The sequence below is a fragment of the Protopterus annectens genome, chromosome 11.part0, assembly GCF_019279795.1.
Source record: "Protopterus annectens isolate FY-2018-M chromosome 11.part0, PAN1.0, whole genome shotgun sequence".
In the NCBI taxonomy this organism is placed as follows: domain Eukaryota; kingdom Metazoa; phylum Chordata; order Ceratodontiformes; family Protopteridae; genus Protopterus; species Protopterus annectens.
In genome coordinates this window covers 1113002569-1113023258 of record NC_056745.1, presented here as the reverse complement: position 1 = coordinate 1113023258, position 20690 = coordinate 1113002569, and the positions used below count along the sequence as shown (strand labels likewise).

At 42.4% G+C, this 20690-nt stretch overlaps 1 protein-coding gene across 4 annotated transcripts in view; it reads right to left on the bottom strand.

Moving 5' to 3' along the window:
* The window catches only part of LOC122815720 (troponin I, slow skeletal muscle-like), a 302343-nt gene that overhangs the window by 226999 nt on the left and 54654 nt on the right, over window positions 1-20690 (bottom strand). For 2 of the 4 annotated variants that reach the window (XM_044088468.1, XM_044088470.1), the window contains exon 3: window positions 9513-9516. The exons of the other annotated variants lie outside the window; for them this stretch is intronic. In XM_044088468.1, the coding sequence (XP_043944403.1) occupies window positions 9513-9516 (4 nt within the window). The remainder of the gene's footprint in view (window positions 1-9512; window positions 9517-20690) is intronic. 4 annotated transcript variants of the gene reach the window in all.

Here is a 20690-nt window from a genome sequence, read left to right as displayed (position 1 = left end):
TGACACAATACCCCACTCAGGTATCATCGAAAAACTCATCAGCTTGAATGTAAACCCATACATCACAAGATGGGTTGCAAACTGGCTAAGTGACAGAACCCACAGGGTGTGTGTGTGTGTGTGTGTGTGTGTCAAAGTGTGTGTGTGTGTCCCACATGTGTGTGCGTGTCTGTGTTCAGTGTGTGTGTGTGAAGTACAGTGACTGAGAGGAGATGGTTATGCTAACAAAGTTTGCAGATGACTGCAAACTGGCCATAGTTAAACACATCTGACAGGAGGTGCTGATTAGCACTTCATGATAGTTAACTGGTTCCAGAGTCATGCAGATTAGCTGATAATAATGTCTTTGACACTCATTGTGGCTAATGTGTCTATGAATCACAAAAGATTGTACTGTGGAAAAAGGGCCTGTTTGCCTTTAACCGTACAGCCCATGTTGGAACTGTTTATGAATTCTTAGGTGAGACCTAAAATCTCTCAGACATCTGGTAATGAATATGCTAATTACTTCATGAATATAGGAGAGCTTCTGAGAAAATATAGCTTGATGTTTCTTTCAAAGAACTCCAGCTTTTTTCAGTCTCACATCACAGGAACCTTATTAAATACATTAGATAGTTTAGATAACATTATGTTTAATCAGTTTACTTCCCACTTTGTGTTTTGAGTGGGTAACAGGTTCCATGAAAGGTAAACAGACAAATTTGGATGTTGCTGCTTGGGTGATGTTCACTCTTGGTTCTTTCAAAGCTGTGTAAGAAGCATGTTAAAAATAAAGCTCATTCCAATAAGAGATTTAAGAAATATATTGATTTTGTGGCAGTCACTTCTTGGTGGACTGCAAAATGAAGAGCTTTCTTGTGTTTTCACTTAAAATTGTGAAGACATGTAAAATGTTAAACAGAACGTCTTGTATAATATTATAGTTCACATATCTGAATATTACATGACACACAAATAAATATTTTATTTTAAATAGTGTATACCTAATGAAATACTTTAGGCATGAAAGGATCTTAAATACATAACTGCATAATAGCTCACCAGACTCTGCTACACTTTGCTGTGAAGGAATGGTTAGTTTGCTTTTTATTTGTTGTATTTTGTATTACTTTATTGCCTTTTTATATTTTGAATAATGTGATTTGTTTTCTTTACCTTGTGTTTCACTTGTATTCTGCTTTTAACTGCATATTAAAACTTCAAAAGAGAATACAGCTCTGTCTCTTGTGAGTCAGGCAGAAATTAGAACTGATCAATTAAGGACTCATACATAAGATAGAAGAGGTCACTTAAGGTTAATAATTTGTGAAATGAGGGGGTGGAGCTAGGAACTATATCTTCAATGTAAGGGGTAAAATAAAACATTTCAGAGCTTTACTAGAAAAGTTCACCAGACTCTGCTACACTTTGCTGTGAAGGAAAGGTTAGTTTGCTTTTTATTTGTTGTATTTTGTATTACTTTATTGCATTTTTATATTTTGAATACTGTGATTTGTTTTCTTTACCTTATGTTTCACTTGTATTCTGCTTTTAACTGCATATTAAAACTTCAAAAGAGACCACAGCTCTGTCTCTTGTGAGTCAGGCAGAAATTAGAACTGATCAATTAAGGACTCATACATAAGATAGAAGAGGGCACTTAAGGTTAATCATTTGTGAACTGAGGGGGTGGAGCTAAGAAATATACCTTCTATTTAAGGGGTAAAATAAAACATTTCAGAGCTTTACTAGAAAAGCTCACCAGACTCTACTACACTTTGCTGTAAAGGAAAGGTTAGTTTGCTTTTTATTTGTTGTATTTTGTATTACTTTATTGCCTTTTTATATTTTGAATAATGTGATTTGTTTTCTTTACCTTGTGTTTCACTTGTATTCTGCTTTTAACTGCATATTAAAACTTCAAAAGAGAATACAGCTCTGTCTCTTGTGAGTCAGGCAGAAATTAGAACTGATCAATTAAGGGCTCATACATAAGACAGAAGAAGTCACTTAAGGTTAATAATTTGTGAACTGAGGGGGTGGAGCTAGGAACTATATCTTCAATTTAAGGTGTAAAATAAAACATTTCAGAGCTTTACTAGTAAAGCTCACCAGACTCTGCTACACTTTGCTGTGAAGGAAAGGTTAGTTTGCTTTTTATTTGTTGTATTTGTATTACTTTATTGCCTTTTTATAATACTGTGATTTGTTTTCTTTACCTTGTGTTTTACTTGTATTCTCCTTTTAACTGCATATTAAAAAACTTCAAAAGAGACCAAAGCTCTGTCTCTTGTGAGTCAGACAGAATTTTTTTCTCACATGCCCACCCGCTTACTGTCGTGTTCTTAAATACTACTGTCTTTCGAGTTGCCTGCCTCTTATGTTAATTTGACCATATATCTCATTTCCTCTCTGCTTTCACTGGCTTGTGTGAGTAAGCACAAAATTGTCATTTTGTGAAATCACTCCCCTTCAATTATTTAAATTTATTGGCCATCCTACTATATTCCATAGTACCAGAACACAAAAGTGACCACCCTCTTTCAATCTATCTTGCTGTTTTAAAAATAGTGACTCTCCACTAAAACTTAACTTTTTAGACAGGTAAAACTTAAGTTACCTACTTTCACATCTAACGTATCTAGTGCACACTGCAGTGTTTAGGATAAATCATTTATTTTTCATCTTACCTTTAAGTATCCCTGTGACTAGCACTTGCTCTAATACCTGCTGGAAAGTATTAGGAAGCCTTAAACTGATACAAGCACTCAACTCTCCTTGTTAATAAGGAGAAATTAATCGTAGGCACTAAACAGCCTATAATTGCAAAGTACCTTGCTAAGGCAATGGAAAACAGCTCCTGCACTTTACAAAAAAAGCACCAAACCAGGTATGTCCAAGGGTCAGCTTCCGGTGATTTCTCCTGTCCACCTGGTGAATCTGGGCATACTGGGGCAATGCAGCAATTGCCTCATGTACACAGACAACCCTCTCCTCCTACCACCCAACACTAAAACCTGTGAGAGATGCACTTACATAGCCAAACTGGAAGCAAAGCTCTCTCCACCCAAGATTGTGCTAGAGAGTCAAGAGGAGAAGGCTAACACCCGCACTTCACCTCAAGCAACACATAGCCCTTCTAAACTCACAGCACCAACACCCACACATAACAACATTAAATTCACACATATGCGGAGGCCTTTAACTGTAACCTGCCCAAGCAACAAGGACCTCCAAAGCTGAAATGCAAACAAACACCAATCACAACCAAAGTGTCACATAGCTCACAACACCAGTGTGCCACCCAGCAACAGCCCCTAAGGTAAGACAAAGTGCCTAACACTTTAGTCATTTGTGACGCTATAGTCAGGCACACTGATGTCCCACTCACCAGGCTGAACAAGAAGAAAATTACAGTCAGCTGCCTGTTGGGTGCCAGGATCCACCGCATAATGCATGGACTCAAGTCACTCCACAACAAGTACAAATATAGGTTCATAGGTTCATAGGTAGGTACTAGGCTATCGGCCCAAGGGTCTACGTAAGGCTAGCCAACAAGGTTCCCTGGCTTACACCACCCAAGAGAGTTATTTCCCTGTGCCACTGTCGAGCAGAGACACAGAAGTGATCCCCGGGGTGTATTTCCTATTTCCCATCCACTCATCAAGATTTTTCTTGAAAAGTGCTAATGAAGAACTTTGCTTGACATAGATGGGTAGCCTGTTCCAGAGTATGGGAAGTCTCTGGGACAGGAATCTATCCCTCCAGCATGTCCTGTTTATTGTGGTGACAAGGTTTAGGTCCCTAGAGCATGTAGCACAGAGGGATTGGGATTTCTTTAGGTGTAGCATGTCCAACAGCTCTGGGTTTGACATAGCTTTATATGTTAGGCAGAGATCACCTCAGAGTAGGCGATATGCTACGGAGTAAAGCTAGAGTTTTTTGAGGCAGTCAGTGTAGGGCATTTGTTTGAGGCCAGTAATCCTCTTTGTGAGGTACTTCTGTGGCCTTTCCAGCTGCTGCAGATGTCTTGTAAGGTACATTCCAAAAGGGGAGTTGTACTCTATAATGGGTCTAATGAGTGTTGAGTAGATGGGAACAATGACTTCTTTTTTCCTGGATGAGAACCCATGTATGATGAGATGTGCCACGTAGAAGGACTTCCTGACTATTGTGGTGATGTGACTATCAAAGGAGAGACTACTGTCCACCTGAGTCCCAAGGTCTCTTATCACACAGTTGGTGTTAAGTAGGTTGCTGCCTGTGTGGTAGTTCATGGGTGCAGAGTTTTTACCAAAGAGGATGACACTGCACTTTTTGACATTGAGCTTGAGGCCATGGCTCTGACACCAGGCAGCTGTCTCAGCGAGGCCCTTCTGTAGGATGTCCACATCATTTGGGGACTTGACTATGGCTCCTAGTTTGCAGTCATCTGTGATCTTCATTAGCCAGAGGCCTTCTGTGTTAGCCTGTACTTCAGAGAAATAGATACCAAACAGGAGAGGTCCCAGGAAGGAACCCTGTGGTACTCCACTTTTCACTGCTTTGAGGTCAGATTTGGAGTCTGCAACTTTTACAGTGTGGGTTCTGTCAGTGAGCCATTTGGCTCTGTCTCTGTCATGACTCTGTCATTGTCCATGTTGGAGTGAATGACTTGAGACGTACCTCCCTGGACTACATGAAAAGAGACATGGAAGAGCTCTCGGATCATGTGGTCCAGGCAGGTATGACCCTAGCCCTGAGTAGTATCCTGTCTTCACCCAGAATGATACCACAATATAAGGACAAAATGACTGATTTCAACAATTGGCTAAGCTTCTGTTGTCATTCACAGGGGATCCAGTATCTGTCTGCCTGGGATGACATGATCGACAGACCATGATGCTTTGCCAGAGATGGTCTGCACCTGTTGCCCCTGGGATTCAGGTTACTGGCTAAGGCTCTTGCCACCCCTATAGTGCCTTTTTAGGCAAAGGACAAAACCACCAACATAACAGGTACAAGCATGCAAATTCTGAAGGTAATGCTACTCAATGCTAGAAGTCTAAACCTCATAATGCACTCTCTCGAGGCACTCCTAAAAATGCAGAACATTGATATCTTTGCAGTAACTGAGACCTGGTTCAAGGCTCCAGAGAGCACCCCTGCAATACCAGGCTACAACTCTTACCACACTTTTCAGCCACCAAACCAGGACCGAAACACTAAAGGTGGAGGAGTGTCCATATTCACCAAGGATATTCACACCACCAGGCTAGTTGCCCAACACAACGCATCTGAAATTCTCCTGGTGCAACTAACACTAGGTAAGACTGCAATCCAAGCTGTAGCTTTCTACAGATCCCCCACCATGCCCCAAGATTCTTACTACACCTTTCCAAACATACTGGAAAATATTAAGATACAGCCAAACAACCTAATACTGGGTGATTTCAACTACCCTGCCATTAACTGGGAAAACTACTCATGTACCAACACCTTTGCCCAACGGTTCTTGAAATTCAGAAATTCCAGCGCCCTGGATCAACTAATCCATAGTCCCACCAGGGGCTCCAATATCCTAGACCTGGTCATAACCAACATGGGAAATCAATGCTCCACACCTATGGTCACCCCCTTGTTGGTCAGGTCTGACCATAAGCTAATCACCCTTAACATTCACATCCCACCCACCCCCCCCCAGTAAGGAAACCTCCATGAAAAACTTCTCCAAAGCCAACTTAATGCTACTCAAGTCAGAAGTGACAAACTTCATGACACCCATGCAGACGGGAACTGAAAGTTTGACTGGTGAATCCTACACTAAGTCACTGTATGAGCATATCCACTCATGCATGAATCGTACCATCCCAAGTAGAACCAACATGCTCTCCTCCAAGAAAAGTAAGCCAATCTGGTGGTCCCCTGCCATAAACAAACTTTATAACAAAAGGAAGAAACTGTTGCAGAAAAGAGGAAAATCCCAGGATGCAAAAAACTCCCTTACCAGCCTCAGTAAGAAGCTGAGATCCCTCATAAAATCCTCCAAAGCTAGTTATGAAAATAAAATTGCCAAAGATTCCAAAGACAACCACAAGGCATTCTATAACTATGTCAAGAATCTAAATGGCAATGCTCTGATCTGCTCTGAGCTACGACAGAATGGCATTAAATATACTGATCCCAAGTATATTGCCAATATCCTGGCAGATCAATTCAGTGCCAACTTCACACCCCCTCACTCCCTAAATGGCCCATCTCAATACTGGAAGATTGCCAAATTCCGGTAGTAACAGCCACACTGGTAAAAAACGCACTCTCCAAAGCTAAGAATACAGCATCCATGGGACCAGATGACATCTTGGGCTGTGTAGTATTACATGAACTACAAAATGAACTGGCACCTCACCCATGTGTCATGTTTAATCATAGCCTCACCTCAGGCTTCATGCCCACTGAGTGGTGCACAGCTACAGTTATCCCACTCCACAAGGGGGGATCCACCTTAGATCCTGGGAACTACCACCCCATCAGTCTGACAAGCCTGATCTGCAAGGCCATGGAATGTATTATCATGGAATTTATAAACAAAGTCATTGGCAACCTTCAAACAATGGACCTCACCCAGTTTGGGTTCATGAAGGGCTGATCTTGTCTCCTGAACCTGACTGACTTCTTCGAATCTGTCTCCAGAGCCGTGGACGAGGGTAAGGTGGTCCACACAGCCTATCTGGACCTTGCCAAGGCTTTTGACACCATCTCCCACTTTAGAATCATTAAGCTGGGCATTAATCCCTACATCACTCAATGGGTGGCCAACTGGCTTACTCACAGAACCCACACTGTAAAAGTAGCTGACTCCAAATCCAGCTCCAGACAAGTGGAGTACCTCAGGGTCCAGTCCTGGGACCGCTCTTGTTTGGCATCTACTTCTCTGAAGTACAGGCCAACACTAAGGGACTCTGGCTAACAAAGTTTGCAGATGACTGCAAACTGGGAGCCATTATTGAATCCCCAAATGATGTGGACCCAAATGATGTGGATACTCTACAAAAGGGCCTTACAGAAACAGATGCTTGGTGCCAGAACCATGGGCTCAAGCTCAATACCAAGAAATGTATAGTTATCCCCTTTGGTAAAAAACATGTGCCCATGAATTACCACATAGGTGGCAGTACACTAAACATCAAAAGTGTGATAAGAGACTTAGGGACACAGTCACCTTCGATAACCACATTGCCACAACAGTCAGGAAATCCTTCTGTGTGGCACACCTCATCACTAAGGGCTTTTCATCCAGAAAAAAGGAGGTCATTGTCCCACTGTACTCATCCCTCATTAGACCCATTATAGAATACAACGCCCCATTTGGTATCTACCTCTCAAGACAGCTGCAACAACTGGAAAGGCCGCAGAAATACCTCACTAAAAGAATCACAGGCCTAAAGCAGATGCCCTATGCTGACCACCTTAAAAAACTCCAGCTATACTCTGTCGCATATCGTCTACTCAGAGGCGATCTCTGCTTAACATACAAGGCCATGTCAAACCCAGAGCTGTTGGACATGCTACACTTAAAGAAATCCCAATCCCTCAGAGCCACATGCTCCAGTGATCTAAACCTTGCATCACAATAAACAAAACATGCTGGAGGGTAAGGTTCCTGACCCAGAGACTCCCCAGACTCTGGAATAGACTGCCCATACATGTCAAGCAGAGCGCCTCTTTGGCCCTCTTCAAAAGGAACCTTGACAATTGGATGGGAGAAAGGAAATTCACCCCAGGGATCACGTCAGTTGCCCTGCTAGATAGGGGTCCAGGGAAGTAAATAGCATGGGAAGAAATAGCCAGGAAATTATTTTGGCTAGGCTTGTATAGGCCCTAGGGCCGATAGCTTAGTACCAACCTATGAACCTATAAAAATAATATACAGCACTGTTCAATATTTTACATCTGTTGTGTAGGTCACAAAGTGGGTCACAGTTACAAGCAACCAATGTCAAAGTAGGGGCATCACTTGCTACTAATCATTCTTAATGTAAACAATTGCCCAAAATGGTAACTAGGATTTTTGTGACAAGATTTTTTTTTCTTTTTCTTTTCTTTTCTCCCAGGGAGAAATTCTGTCAGTATCTTCCCAGTTGAAAGATTCACATTATAAGCTTGGCAGCTTGATTTAGCAGCTATAATCTTGCTTTTCATATTCTTCATTCATTTTGTGAACTTATGCTTTTAAATGCAGTTAAAATAAAATTTATTCCATAAATATGAATGCTTGATTACAATCGGTTTAGAGTGATGAAGCCCTAAGTCTGACCCTGGGTACCACTGTTTGACGGATGGCAGATGATGGACTTCAGTGGTCAATACCTTCCTGGGGGGAATGGAGAAGACCAGGCATGTGGCACTGGTGACACCTACTACTGGTATGTGATCACCCATGGAAGCAGTCAGGCAAATCATGTTGTTCCAGAGGTGGGTGTACTGTCAAATCTGGGAGATAGGCATGTGTGAAAGCATGCATGCCTTTCCCCAATACGGCAACCATTGCAGAGTTCATAAGCTGCCTACAGGGGAAGGTCTAAGACATTGATGGGACTGTTATGGGCCCACTACCTGACTTGTTCCTGCCACTGGATGGCAATAAATGAGCTGTAGCATTTTTGTTTAGTCTGTGGATACATGCTGTCACCCCTGGAAGGAATGAAGGCGTGACATGATGGGGTGCATTTGTACACGTTCAGTATCAGGAATCAAGCCATAAAATAATAATAATAATAATAATAATAATAATAATAATAATAATAATAATAATAATAATAATGCAGATGATTTTTACTGCTAACAAGTTAAGTTGATATTTCAAGGGATGTCCTTCTATTCCTATGTTGCAGTATTCTTGGTGTGGGATTTCCTGCCTTCAGGCGACTCATACATCAGCTCCTATACAAAAGCTTCAGCTTGGCTGTTGCAGCTGTGTGGGACATCACACATAGGGCCATAAACTAGGGACTCTATGTGTGACATCTGCACGCACAATCCTCAGAACTTTTCAGCCGCAGGTGACTTTGCATCGTATAATTGTTCTCCAGACGTCGGATCGACTATAGATGAGTAACCTCTTGGGTTTTTTGCATTTATAATATTTTACCGATCTTTCACATTGCTTAGTCTTGGTTGTTGTAGCTTTCAGCTGATATCAGGTAAAAGAGAAAGTGCCAATGCGGGCACCAGATTCCCCATAAGAACAACCATGCCAAATGCATTTTCTGCTTAGGCTGGGAACACGACCATAACGCCTGCCCTATTTGTAAATCTATTGTGCCTAAGACCTTATGTAACCATCTGGCAGCTCTAAACCTTTACTTAGAAAACCAGAGCCTCAAACGGATGGCTCTCAGGATGGATCCTGCTTCAAATGCCGCCCAAGAACCTCCACTTAAGAAGGCCAAGATGCCTAGGCCTTCATCGCCTGCCGCTTCACACCCGGATGCCCCACCAACTACCGATATAGGAGTTGAGCGTTCTGCAGATCCATCGCCTCCATCAACCTCCCTCATGGAGGCTGCTACACAGCCGACATCCACCACATCCACGGAGCTTTCTCAGACACTGATGCTGTCGATGTCAAGGGGGAACCAGATTTGCGGGTTCCTTCGATCGGGATCCAGACCTCAGATACAGCCACTGCCAAACCTAGCTCTGCTTCTGAAGCCCTTCCAGACTGGGAGGCCTTCACTTCCTCTCTTATGCAGGCCTTTATGGCCCTTAGGCCTTCTGCCTCACCCACATCTACATTGCCTCTGATAAGCCCTAGGCCTACCTCTGCTTCTTCTATTCCTATGGCTCCCCTCCCTGAGGAAGAAGAAGTACATAAATCTACCTACTCTTCCTCGGATGAATCCATCTCTTATGCATCCCAGATTGCCTCTCTCAAGGAATATTCCTCTCCTGATGAGGATTCTGTGGAAGGGGATTCTCCACCTGAAGACTTTACATTTGGTGAAACCATCACCAAAATGAAAGACTACTTCAAATGGGATACATCCCAGATGACAGAAACCCAAAAAAGATACTTTGAACTGCTGCAAGTAGAGTCCCCCTCCCCTTCAGCTGTTCCCTCTGTTCTTCCTGCATAGTTTGATGCATTTTCTGCAGCCTCTAGAACTCCTGACTCACAGCCCCCTGCACCTAAGTGCCCAGACCACTTCTACAAGGTGCCAGAGGAACAAAAATTCCTCATAAAGCCACCCTTAGCAGACCCAGCAGTGACTGGCACTGCCCCTGCTAAGCAGTCTAGGTTGCTACCTTCGGCCTCCCTTCTGCCCACGGATAAAGATAGCAAATCCATGGATAGGATAGGCAACAAGGTGTACACGTCCTCCACTTTGGCCTTCAGAGCCATTAACTATCAAACACACATGACCAAGTATGCCCTGGACTTAGTATCCCAAACCACCTCTATGCTGGCTTCAATTCCTGACAGTCCCATTAAAACGGATATCTCTTCCAAATTGTCCTTAGCACTACAAGTGGCTAGACACTCCATAAGATGCAGCTACAATGCTGCAGAAGCTTCTGCTCACTCTGCAGCATCAGCATCTGTCCTTAGGAGATATTCCTGGCTTAGACTACAGAATCGGCCAGAGGACTTCAAGTCCAAAATCTTGAATGCTCCCTTGGATCACAACTTCCTCTTTGGAAAGCAATTTGCAGACCTATTTAAGAATCTGCAAGAAAAAAGCAAAGAGTTACAGGATATTAAACATCTCCTGGTATCCCCTATACCCAAATAGTATGGGAACTACCTTGCTAAGACTACCTTTGTTAGGCATAACCCGCATTCTGCCTCCTCCTCCAGACCCAGAAGAGGAACTAGAAGACATTCCTCATCCAGGCCCACTGTCCCACCTCCTCAACCTAGACATCCCTTTCAGGACAGGGGAGGTCCCAATAATGCATGACTGCCTTGCTCATCTGCCCCTCTCACCTCGCCTTACCCGCTGTTTGTTTCCCCTTCTGGCAGAAAATCACCACAGACCAATGGGTATTAACCATTTTTCAAAAAAGGATACTTCTTATCCTGGAAACAAATTCCTCCCTGGAAAGGCATTCCATTTCCCCCCAAAAAACAATGTAATCTCCTTCCACAAATTCTGTAATACCTGCAACAATAAGGTACAATAGAGCCTGTTCCCACAGGGCAAGAAGGAAAGGGATTCTACTCCCGTCTGTTCCTGGTCCCTCGAAAGGACGGTCCGTGGAGACCCATTTTGGATCTCTCCTTCCTAAACCTTTACCTGCAGATACTCACCTTCAAAATGTTGTCATTGCCCACTCTCTTGCCCCTCATATCCTCAAATGCTTTGATGGTTACCTTGGACCTAAAAGATGCCTACCTGCACATTCCTATCAGGGCCTCACACAGATGTTTCCTGCGTTTCTCTGGCCCATCCTTGCACTTCCAATTTACGGCCTTGCCCTTTGGCTTATCCACTGCCCCAAGAGTGTTTACAAAGTGCCTAGCCCCAGCCATTGCCTTCTGCAGAACCCAAGGAATCCAGATTTACCCATATCTGGAGAACATCCTTATCCTGGCTCAGTCAGAAGATTCCCTCCTAAGACATCTACACTTCACTATGTCCCTTCTACAAAGCCTAGGGTTCACCCCAAATCTCAAGAAGTCCTTCCTGAACTCAGACAAGGACAAGATATTCCTAGGTTGCAGAATCAATACAGACCAAATGAAAGCCTTTCTCCCACAGGATAAGGTTTTGTCTCCAGCTTCCCACTTCCAGGAAGTCTTGGTCTCCCAGACAGTCACTGCAAGATAATTCCTTTGACTCCTGGGGTTGATGGCAGCAGCCATCCCCATGCTACCGTTAGCCAGAATGCATATGCGAAAACTGCAATGGTACCTCACAAATATCTGGTCACAACACCAGAATCACTTGGAACAAGTTATCCCCCTTCTTCTCTGTTTAAAGAAGGAAATAATTTGGTAGATCCAACAAGTACAACTAAACCCAGGGCTTCCACTGTAGCCCACTCAACCCACACAAATATTGCATACAGATGCTTCAGACTCAGGTTGGGGAACCACCTTGCACTCTAAGAGTCCAAGCCCAGTGGCAACCTCCCACAAAAACCAAACAAATCAATGTAAAGGAGATGACAGCAGTTCTTTTAGCTCTGCAAACCTTCCTACCCCTACTGCTACCAGGTCCTCTTCTGATAGTGTCGGACAATGCCACTGTAATGTGGTACATCTACAAACAAGGAGGTACCAAGGCATACCAACTGTGCAGGCTAGCCCTACTAATTTGGGACCTAGCATCCAAGCACAAACTATCCCTGCAGGCCAGTTACATCCCTTCACAGGACAACAAGCAAGCAGACCTCCTGAGCAGAACATCCTCTCCACAACACGAATGGATGCTGGACAGGACCGTCTTCCTAGACATAATCCACTGGTGGGACACTCCACAAGTAGACCTGTCCCCCCCCCAGAACAGGCAACTGCAGACCTTCTGCACAAAGACTTACTCCCCCCAAGCATGGAGAGTAGACGCCTTCAGTTTCTACTAAAAGGGAAAGTTCCTGTATGCCTCCCCCCTTCCCTCTGATTCAGAAAGTCCTTCTGAAAATCAGGAAGAACAAACCAAAAATCTTGCTAGTGACTCCCTACTGGCCAAGGCAGTACTGGTTTCCCCTTCTATACAATTTAGCCAAGGGCAATCACTGCAAGTTACCCCACAAGGTGGACCTTCTGACACAAGATAAAGGAACTCTCCTACATGCACACTTGAAAATGCTATCCCTGACTCTGTGGGTGATAAATTACTAACCCCATTCAGATACCACTATTCAGAGGATGTGCTATCAGTCCTGAGGGAGGCCAGGAAATCCACTACTAGAAAATCATACCTTGCTAAATGGGAAAGATTTATTCAGTGGTGTATGGGACAGGGAAGGGACCCTTATGAGGCTGACACCACCTTAGTCCTCTCATATATGTGTCAACTTATAAAGGGTGGACTTTCCTATTCATCAGCGAAAGTGCACCCCTCCGCATTATCAGCCTGCTTACCTCTAGATCCTCCCTTGTTAGTCAGGCTATATGTGAAACTCTTCCTTAAAGGCATCTTACACATCAGACCACCTAAGAAGCCTATCCCTCCTCTATGGGACCTGAACTTCATCCTGGAAAAACTTACCCAGCCCCCCCTTTGAACCGGCTAATACAGCCTCTCTACAGTTCTGTACTTGGAAAACAGTACTGTTAGTGGCTATTACCTCTGCCAGAAGGGTTTCCGAGCTACAAGCCTTAATGGCATTCTCACCTTACACCATTTTTCATAGGGACAGGGTCACTCTGAGAATTAACCCTTCCTTCATGCCCAAGGTAGTCAATGACTTATCTCTAAATCAATCCATTCACCTACCCAATTTTTCCCCTCTCCCTCTAACCAAGGAGAGGATACTCCACTCCTTAGATGTCCACAGGCAACTGAGATTTTACCTGGACAAGACTAAAGACATTAGAAAATCCAAACAACTCTTTGTATCTTTCCACCACAGGGCATTAGGCAAGGCAGTCACCAAACAGACCATTGCATCCTGGATTAGAAAGGCAATCATTTTCTGCTACTCACACCATGGAAAAAACCCTCCAGTTGGGGTTAAGGCACTCTCTACAAGAGCAGTGGTCACTTCTACGGCCTTCCAAAAAGGCATGGACGCAGCTTCCATTATGGAAGCAGCTACATGGTCCACTATACACACTTTCACCAAACATTACAAACTGGACCAAATTTCCAAAGCATGCGCAGGATTTGCCAGGGCAATCCTATAAGGCTTTGTGGAATCATCTTCTGCATCCGCCACCCTTTCATCAAACTAAACTGCGGTACTCTCCCACACTAAGAATACTGCAACATAGGAATAGAAGGACATAGAATAGTTGTGTAAAATCTTACCATAACCATAGATGTCCTTCTCTTCCATGTTGCAGTATTCCTTCCCACCCACCATTCCCCCTCATAGACTCTACCAGTCTACCTGCTCCCTGATGCCGCTCTCCATTACTGAAGAGACCCAGGGCTTTATACATGTCACCTTTGGCAGCCTATCCTGTTGGGCCATCTACTTTATCTGCTTAGCTTTAAGTTCTAAGGATTGTGCGTGCAGACATCACACACAGGGTCCTTGGTTTATGGCCCTACGTGTGACATCCCACGCAGCTGCAACAGCCAAGCTGAAGCTTTTGTATAGGAGCTGACGTACGGGTCACCTGAAGGCAGAAAATCCCACACCAAGAATACTGCAACATGGAAGAGAAGGACATCTATGGTTATGGTAAGACTTTACACAACTATTCTTTCTCAAGAGTCCCACTTGAGGTATAATGATCCTGTTTCTGAAGGACAGAGGTGAATACAGGACACTGTTCTGGATCATTTTGAAAATATACCTGAAAATGTGTTCAATTGCCCATACTATGACTATTAGGCGATGTTCACAATTTACAACTGAGGAAGTTAGTTATATTGTCTTTCAAAGTGAAAAAAGTTGCTGACTTTACAATGGTAGCAGCTTACAGAACTATTGCAGAAGGAGAAACTAAAAAAGATCCTCCTTGTAGTAAAGACTGGTTTGATAGTGTTGAACGTATTATCAAAAGAGAACACAGAAGAAATAAGAACCATAGTTTAAAATTGTTGGAACCTGTTGTTTTACCCAGGAGGGACTGAATGAGGTCTGAAATAAATATTCATATCTGAATATTATTTTTCGCAGATGATGTTTCATATGTCTGACTGTAGCTGACAAAAAGTGTTTTAGCTTTACCATACAGGATCTTAATATTGTTAAAGCTAAGGTACGATATGCTGCAACTATCTTATTCTGTTCTGTTAGATGCTGCTGTTATAGATTTTAAAATGCATAATAATAGGGTCTTGAACAGGAATGATCTCTAGACCCTGAAGGTATAGGACCACAGCAATAAGTGCTGTGATATCATGCCATCAGCTGCAACTTGTAACTTGAAATGCTAGTCAGAACAAATGTGATTCTGAAGTGTTTTGATGGAGACAGGGAGAGTTTAGGAACATATTTATCATTTTGCCTTTGTATAGCTTTTTGTTTAACTGTTTCTACATTGTTAGGCACAGGACTGTCAGCAGCACACTTACACATGCCAAACGTCAGATATTCTTTACGAAAATGTGCACTTTTACAGAACAAACCAAACCCACAACCACTGGAAATAAATGAACTTCACATTGTGCTGAAATAAAAGCTCACATTTATAGTATTTTGAGTTGTTTCTGTTATTTCAAATCATATTAAAGTGTTTCAGATACAAAATCATTGTTTTATTCAACTATTTGAGGAAATTTAGAGGTTTTTTTTGTCCTAAAATATTAGGACAGTTAACATTTTTCATGTTTTTTATTAATTATTTAATTTTTGCATGACACAACTGCCCAAAACAGGTATAGTCATGAGAAAGAAGAAAGACAGAAGGGGTTTAATGGAGTGGGGCAGGGGTATATTGAGAAGATTCATGGCTTAGACTAGGCTCACAGGCTGAATGAAATAATTGTGAGAACTGCTCTACATTCATGTCATACTTACTTATTTATGTATTTATTCTATGTTGACAGGGCTAACCCTACTAGGATAGTAGCCTCTTTTCAGGGGAGACCTGAGGTTGTATTTATACTACTAGGGGATATTTCAGCAGAGCACTGGGGGAACTTCTACTCTTTTTGATAGGTACTATGGAATCTTTTACATCCATCTGAGCTACCACCAGATCAGGTAGAATGGAGTGTCAGTTTGACATCTTATCTGGAGGAGGACACACTCAGCAGCACAACACCCCTTATGCTGCACTGCAGTGTCAGCAATCAATCTACCTGGTGTGTGAATAGATTCCACAGCTTTCACCATCAAAGGCGAGTGTGCTGCACCATTGGCACTGACATTTAAAGCAGCTGAGAACATCAAAAGGAGTTGCTACAGGTTTAGCACACATGATTAAGGTTATGGGCTGTAAATAAGATCCTTTCTGTGGTCCAGGGTTTTATTCATTCAGCCTTCATTTGTCTACTGAGTGACTCCAAGCAAGTCACTTAATCAGACTGTGCCCTTGTGTTGCCCCTGAAAAGGGACAATTGCATCCAGTGGGATTACCTGGTTAGAAAATAAATAAATAAATACAGAATGATGGAGGAGTGAGAGTCTGTTGTGAGGCAGCTATGGAGGGGCTGGCTGAACAGCAGGACAAATGAAATGGCTAGGTGTATTATTTCCTTCAGTAGGCTTTTTATGTTTACAGTGCTCCTAAACCAGGATCTGCCCTCTAGGGGTAAGAATATGTATTCACATGATACTCTTTTTAATGGAGGGGATAGTTCAGTCACTTCAGACATCAAAGACTAGACTCCCTCTTATTCGGCCTCTCTTTAACCGGCCATCACATTTTTGCCATAACCCTAGCAAAAGACAACAGAGAAGAACAGCACTTCTGCCTCCTCTAAACTAAAGGATGACAGGCATTTCAGTTTTAGACTTCATATTAATTAGAAAAATACATACTAACACAAATCCTGTTATTCTAGGTGATTTATAACATATAAATGCTATTTTGTATGCTTTTTCTGATGAACCACCCATTTGTTTATCCAGCATAAGGTCCGCTCCCAGTGAAACCAGATAAGAGGGAGTCTACTGTAGCACAAAATGAGATAAGAGGGACTGAAAGTTTGTAATGTATAACGTATGTTGACTGTATTAATGTTATTTAATTTTATCAATTATGGAATCACTGTTTCCTTTTCCAGGGTTCTGTATTTAATTATACATTTCATCATCAGCATCCTCAAGGTGCAGCTGGCAATACATCAGGTTCATAGATTCATAGGTGTTTACTAAGCTAATGACCACAAGAGCCTTTGTAAGCCTGGCCATGCATCCAAAATCTCTGACAACTTCTGATACCCTTGATAAGTGTAAGCAGGGGCTTGGGAGATGAAACATTTACAAGATACGGCCTGGGAGATGAACCATTTACAGGTTACCTGTGTCCATTAGAGACATAGGTGCTAAACCAGGGATGAATTAAGTGTTCCCCATTTAATTGTCCAGGTTACACTTGAATTGGGTTAGAGGGGAACTCTGCTTCACATGAATGGGGAGCCTGTTCCAGCGACAGGGTAATCTCTGGGATACATACCTGTCTGTCCACCAGGTCCTATTTATATCACAGGCAAAGTCTAAGTCTTTAGAATTGGCAATTGTGGTGCTCTTTGTTTTGTAGATATGCAGGAGGTCCATGAGAGTGGGATCTGACAATGCCCTGTTTGTCAGGCATAGATCTCTCCTCAAAAGCCTGTAGGAGACAGAATACAGGGACAGAGCCTTGAGGCAGTCTGCATAGGACATTTTACTTAAGCCCTGTATTCTTTTAGTGAGAAACCTCTGTAGACGTTCCAGTTGTTGGGTATGGCTGATTAGGTACATACCAAACGGGACATTGTATTCAATGCTAGGTCTGATGAATGCCGAATACAGTGAAACAATGGCTTCCTTGGTCTTAGGTGCCATACTTTTGTTTATAAGTTGTGCAACATAAAAGATTTCCTCACTACTGTGGACATGTGATGGTCAAAGGCTAGATTAGTATCTATGTGTGTCCCTAAGTCCCTGACTACTGTGTCAACTTTAAGGGGTGTGTTGTCAATATGACAGTTACCAGGGGTGGGTAACTTCCAAAAGGATACTATTATGCATTCCTTCGCATTTAGTTTCAGTCTATGCATACCTCTCAACCATACCAAATTCCTCTGTATTTCCTGGTTTTGAGGGTGAAATAATGGGGTGCAACGAGTTGCCGAATGGCCCCTTCAATTCCAGATTTTTTTTTTATTTACAATTTTAAGTTATAGCTGATGTCATCATGCATCGCCAATATATCCCGTAACATCATGAAGACATCAGCTTTGTGAGGCAGTGCCTGACTGTGACTGCCTGTCAGATTCAGAGGGGGCAGCCGGCTGGGAATTTCAATTTTAAACAGTGGGTGGTGATGTTATGTTAATGTTAGTAGTGGTTTCGAATTAGGAAGAACTTAACCCCTAGTGAGGCTGGCTGCTAGAATTTTAGGCTTTTAGCATGTCAGATTGTTCCCATGATCCATGCTTGCTGCATTATGCATGTTTTTTTCTTGGACTGGGAGTCTCGATCCTATTTACACAATGTCTTTTATTCAGAGCAAGTCCTGGAGTATGTTTGTGTCTCTGACAAAGCAATTGCACAATGTGGGCACCCTGACATGCAAATTCACGTTCATATTATATTTAATCAACTAGAGATTATTAAAACGTTCACTGGTTAAACATGCTTTGTTTTGGAGCCTTTTTCCCCCCTATTTTACCAGTTTCCACTAAATCGACGCACATACCATTTAGAGTCTGATTGTGTGTTTTCAGATTTTTTACTCAAACAGCCAACAGAATCAAAGTACAAAGAAGTGTGATTGGAAATGCCTCTGTGGATAAAACCGATCACTTGTATCTCAGGGGGACTGCCATTGTTGGACATTTCACTTGCTTTTGCTCAGGAAAATTATGTAGGTAAGATTATACCTTGTGTTGTTAACTACTGGATATATTTTCAGCTTAATATTTCATGTTTGGTCATTGTGGTCTGTGACGTAGCTTTGTTGCTCCATAATGTTTACAGAGAGTGCACTTTCTTAAAATCCTAACATGTAAACCTATTTCTCCTGTGAAACATTAGGATAAAAGAAGCTCCAGTTGCTCCAGAAAAGGAGAGGTGGTGCTGCATGGTTTTGTAAAAATCAACTAATATTTTCTGTTAGACCAGTAATTGCAGAATTTAATTACATATCATCACTTTTCAAGTCAGTTTTGTGTTAAGCATGATATTTGTAAATTATGCAAGAAAATGCAGTTGTACAATCTACTTTAGTGTTTTAATGTAGATGATGAGTGGAATGTTTACAAAACTTTTTCACCCAATTCCTGCCGCACTAGCAACCTTCCTATCTGGACTCATCAGGACAACACTTACTGACTGATCCAGCGTTCTTTCTTTGATCTAATGCTTAGTGAATGGTTACAATTCAGCAAAAAGTAAAGGGGGCCAGCATGAGGAGAACCACTGTTTTCCAGACGATTTTATGTACTTGTCTGATATCTTTGTGACCTAATGACTGTTTACTTTAAAAGCATGCACACTCCATTCAGGACAGGTAGGAAAGTTAGATACTGAATAAATGCAACTTGTCATTTATTACCTTACTAGCATCTTCTGATTAGCTACCTGCCTCATGTTTGCTCTTTGTGCAGAAGAATGTGCATGCACCCTATAGCTTTGTACCTTGCCTCACAATAATCTGGTAGGTAGTTTTCTTTATGCAGAATTACTGTCAGTCTTTTACAGCCAATGACCATGCCAGCATGAGAACATTATGATCATGGAAACCGAGGCGGAAGTTTGCAGAGCTTTGGCTGAAGTGGACGGTATGACTTGTCTTGATAGCTGGCGTACCTCTCAATCTCTCAGAGAAGAAATCTGGACAAACAAAGCCAAAAATAATGGTGGGACTAGGGGACAAAAATAGGGACAGATTTTAAATATTGCTCCTATAAACTCAGTTGCTAGAATAACAGGTTTTGCATTATTATGTTTTTTTTTCTGAAGGCTATGAAGTCTGAAATTCAAATGTCTGCCATTATTTATTATTATTTTGTGATGTCAGTCTTCATGTTGGTATCCCACAGTTACATTGGAGTAGGTGAGGTTACATGATTATGTATGTCCAGTTGTACCTACTTTTCATAGCCTTTGTCCAGATTTTTGATGTTTCCAGGTTAAGAGGTATGGTCCATGGCTCTGACACCAGTTGTTTGTCTGTGTCAGCCCCTCCTGGAGAACATCTGTGTCAGTGTGGGATTCAATGACAGCTCCTAATTTGCAGTCATCTGCAAAATTAGTCATCCAGAGGCCACTGACATTGGCTTTGACTTCAGTGAATTAAATGCCAAAAAGGAGCAGTCCAAGGACTGATTCCCGAGGGACTCCACATGTGACTGGCCTCTTTGTAGAGGTGGACTCCCCAATTCTAACTTCCTGGGTCCTGTCTGTGAGCCAGCTGGCTTTTCACTGGGTAACATACAAGTTTGTACCTAACCTTTTGAGTTTGTCAGGCATGCCTGAGTGGGGTATTGTGTCAAATGCCTTGGCCAAGTCAGGGTAGGCATTGTGAACCATTTTGCCCTCATCCATTGCTTTGGTGACCTTCTCAAAGAAGTCCACCAGGTTGAGTAGGCATGATCTGCCCTTGACAAACCAAAATGGGTTGAGTCCAGTGTCTGGAGGTTTTCTATATCTCTGTTGATAATTTCCATGATAATTCTTTTCATGGCTTCACATATAAGACTAGTGAGACTTATGGGTCTGTAGGTGGCCACATTTGTGCAGAGGGATGACTTTTGCTGTTCTCCATTCATGTGGCACAAAGCCTGTTTGGAGGCTATAGTTAAAAAGCAATTAGAGAGACCCCAATAGGTCATGTTTCATGCAATTTAGAAGGCATCCTGGGATATTGTCTGAGCCCATTGATGCAATGTTCTTGGCTTTAGAAAGAGCATTAAAGACCTGTTCCCTAGTGATAGCAGGGGGTGTTATATTAG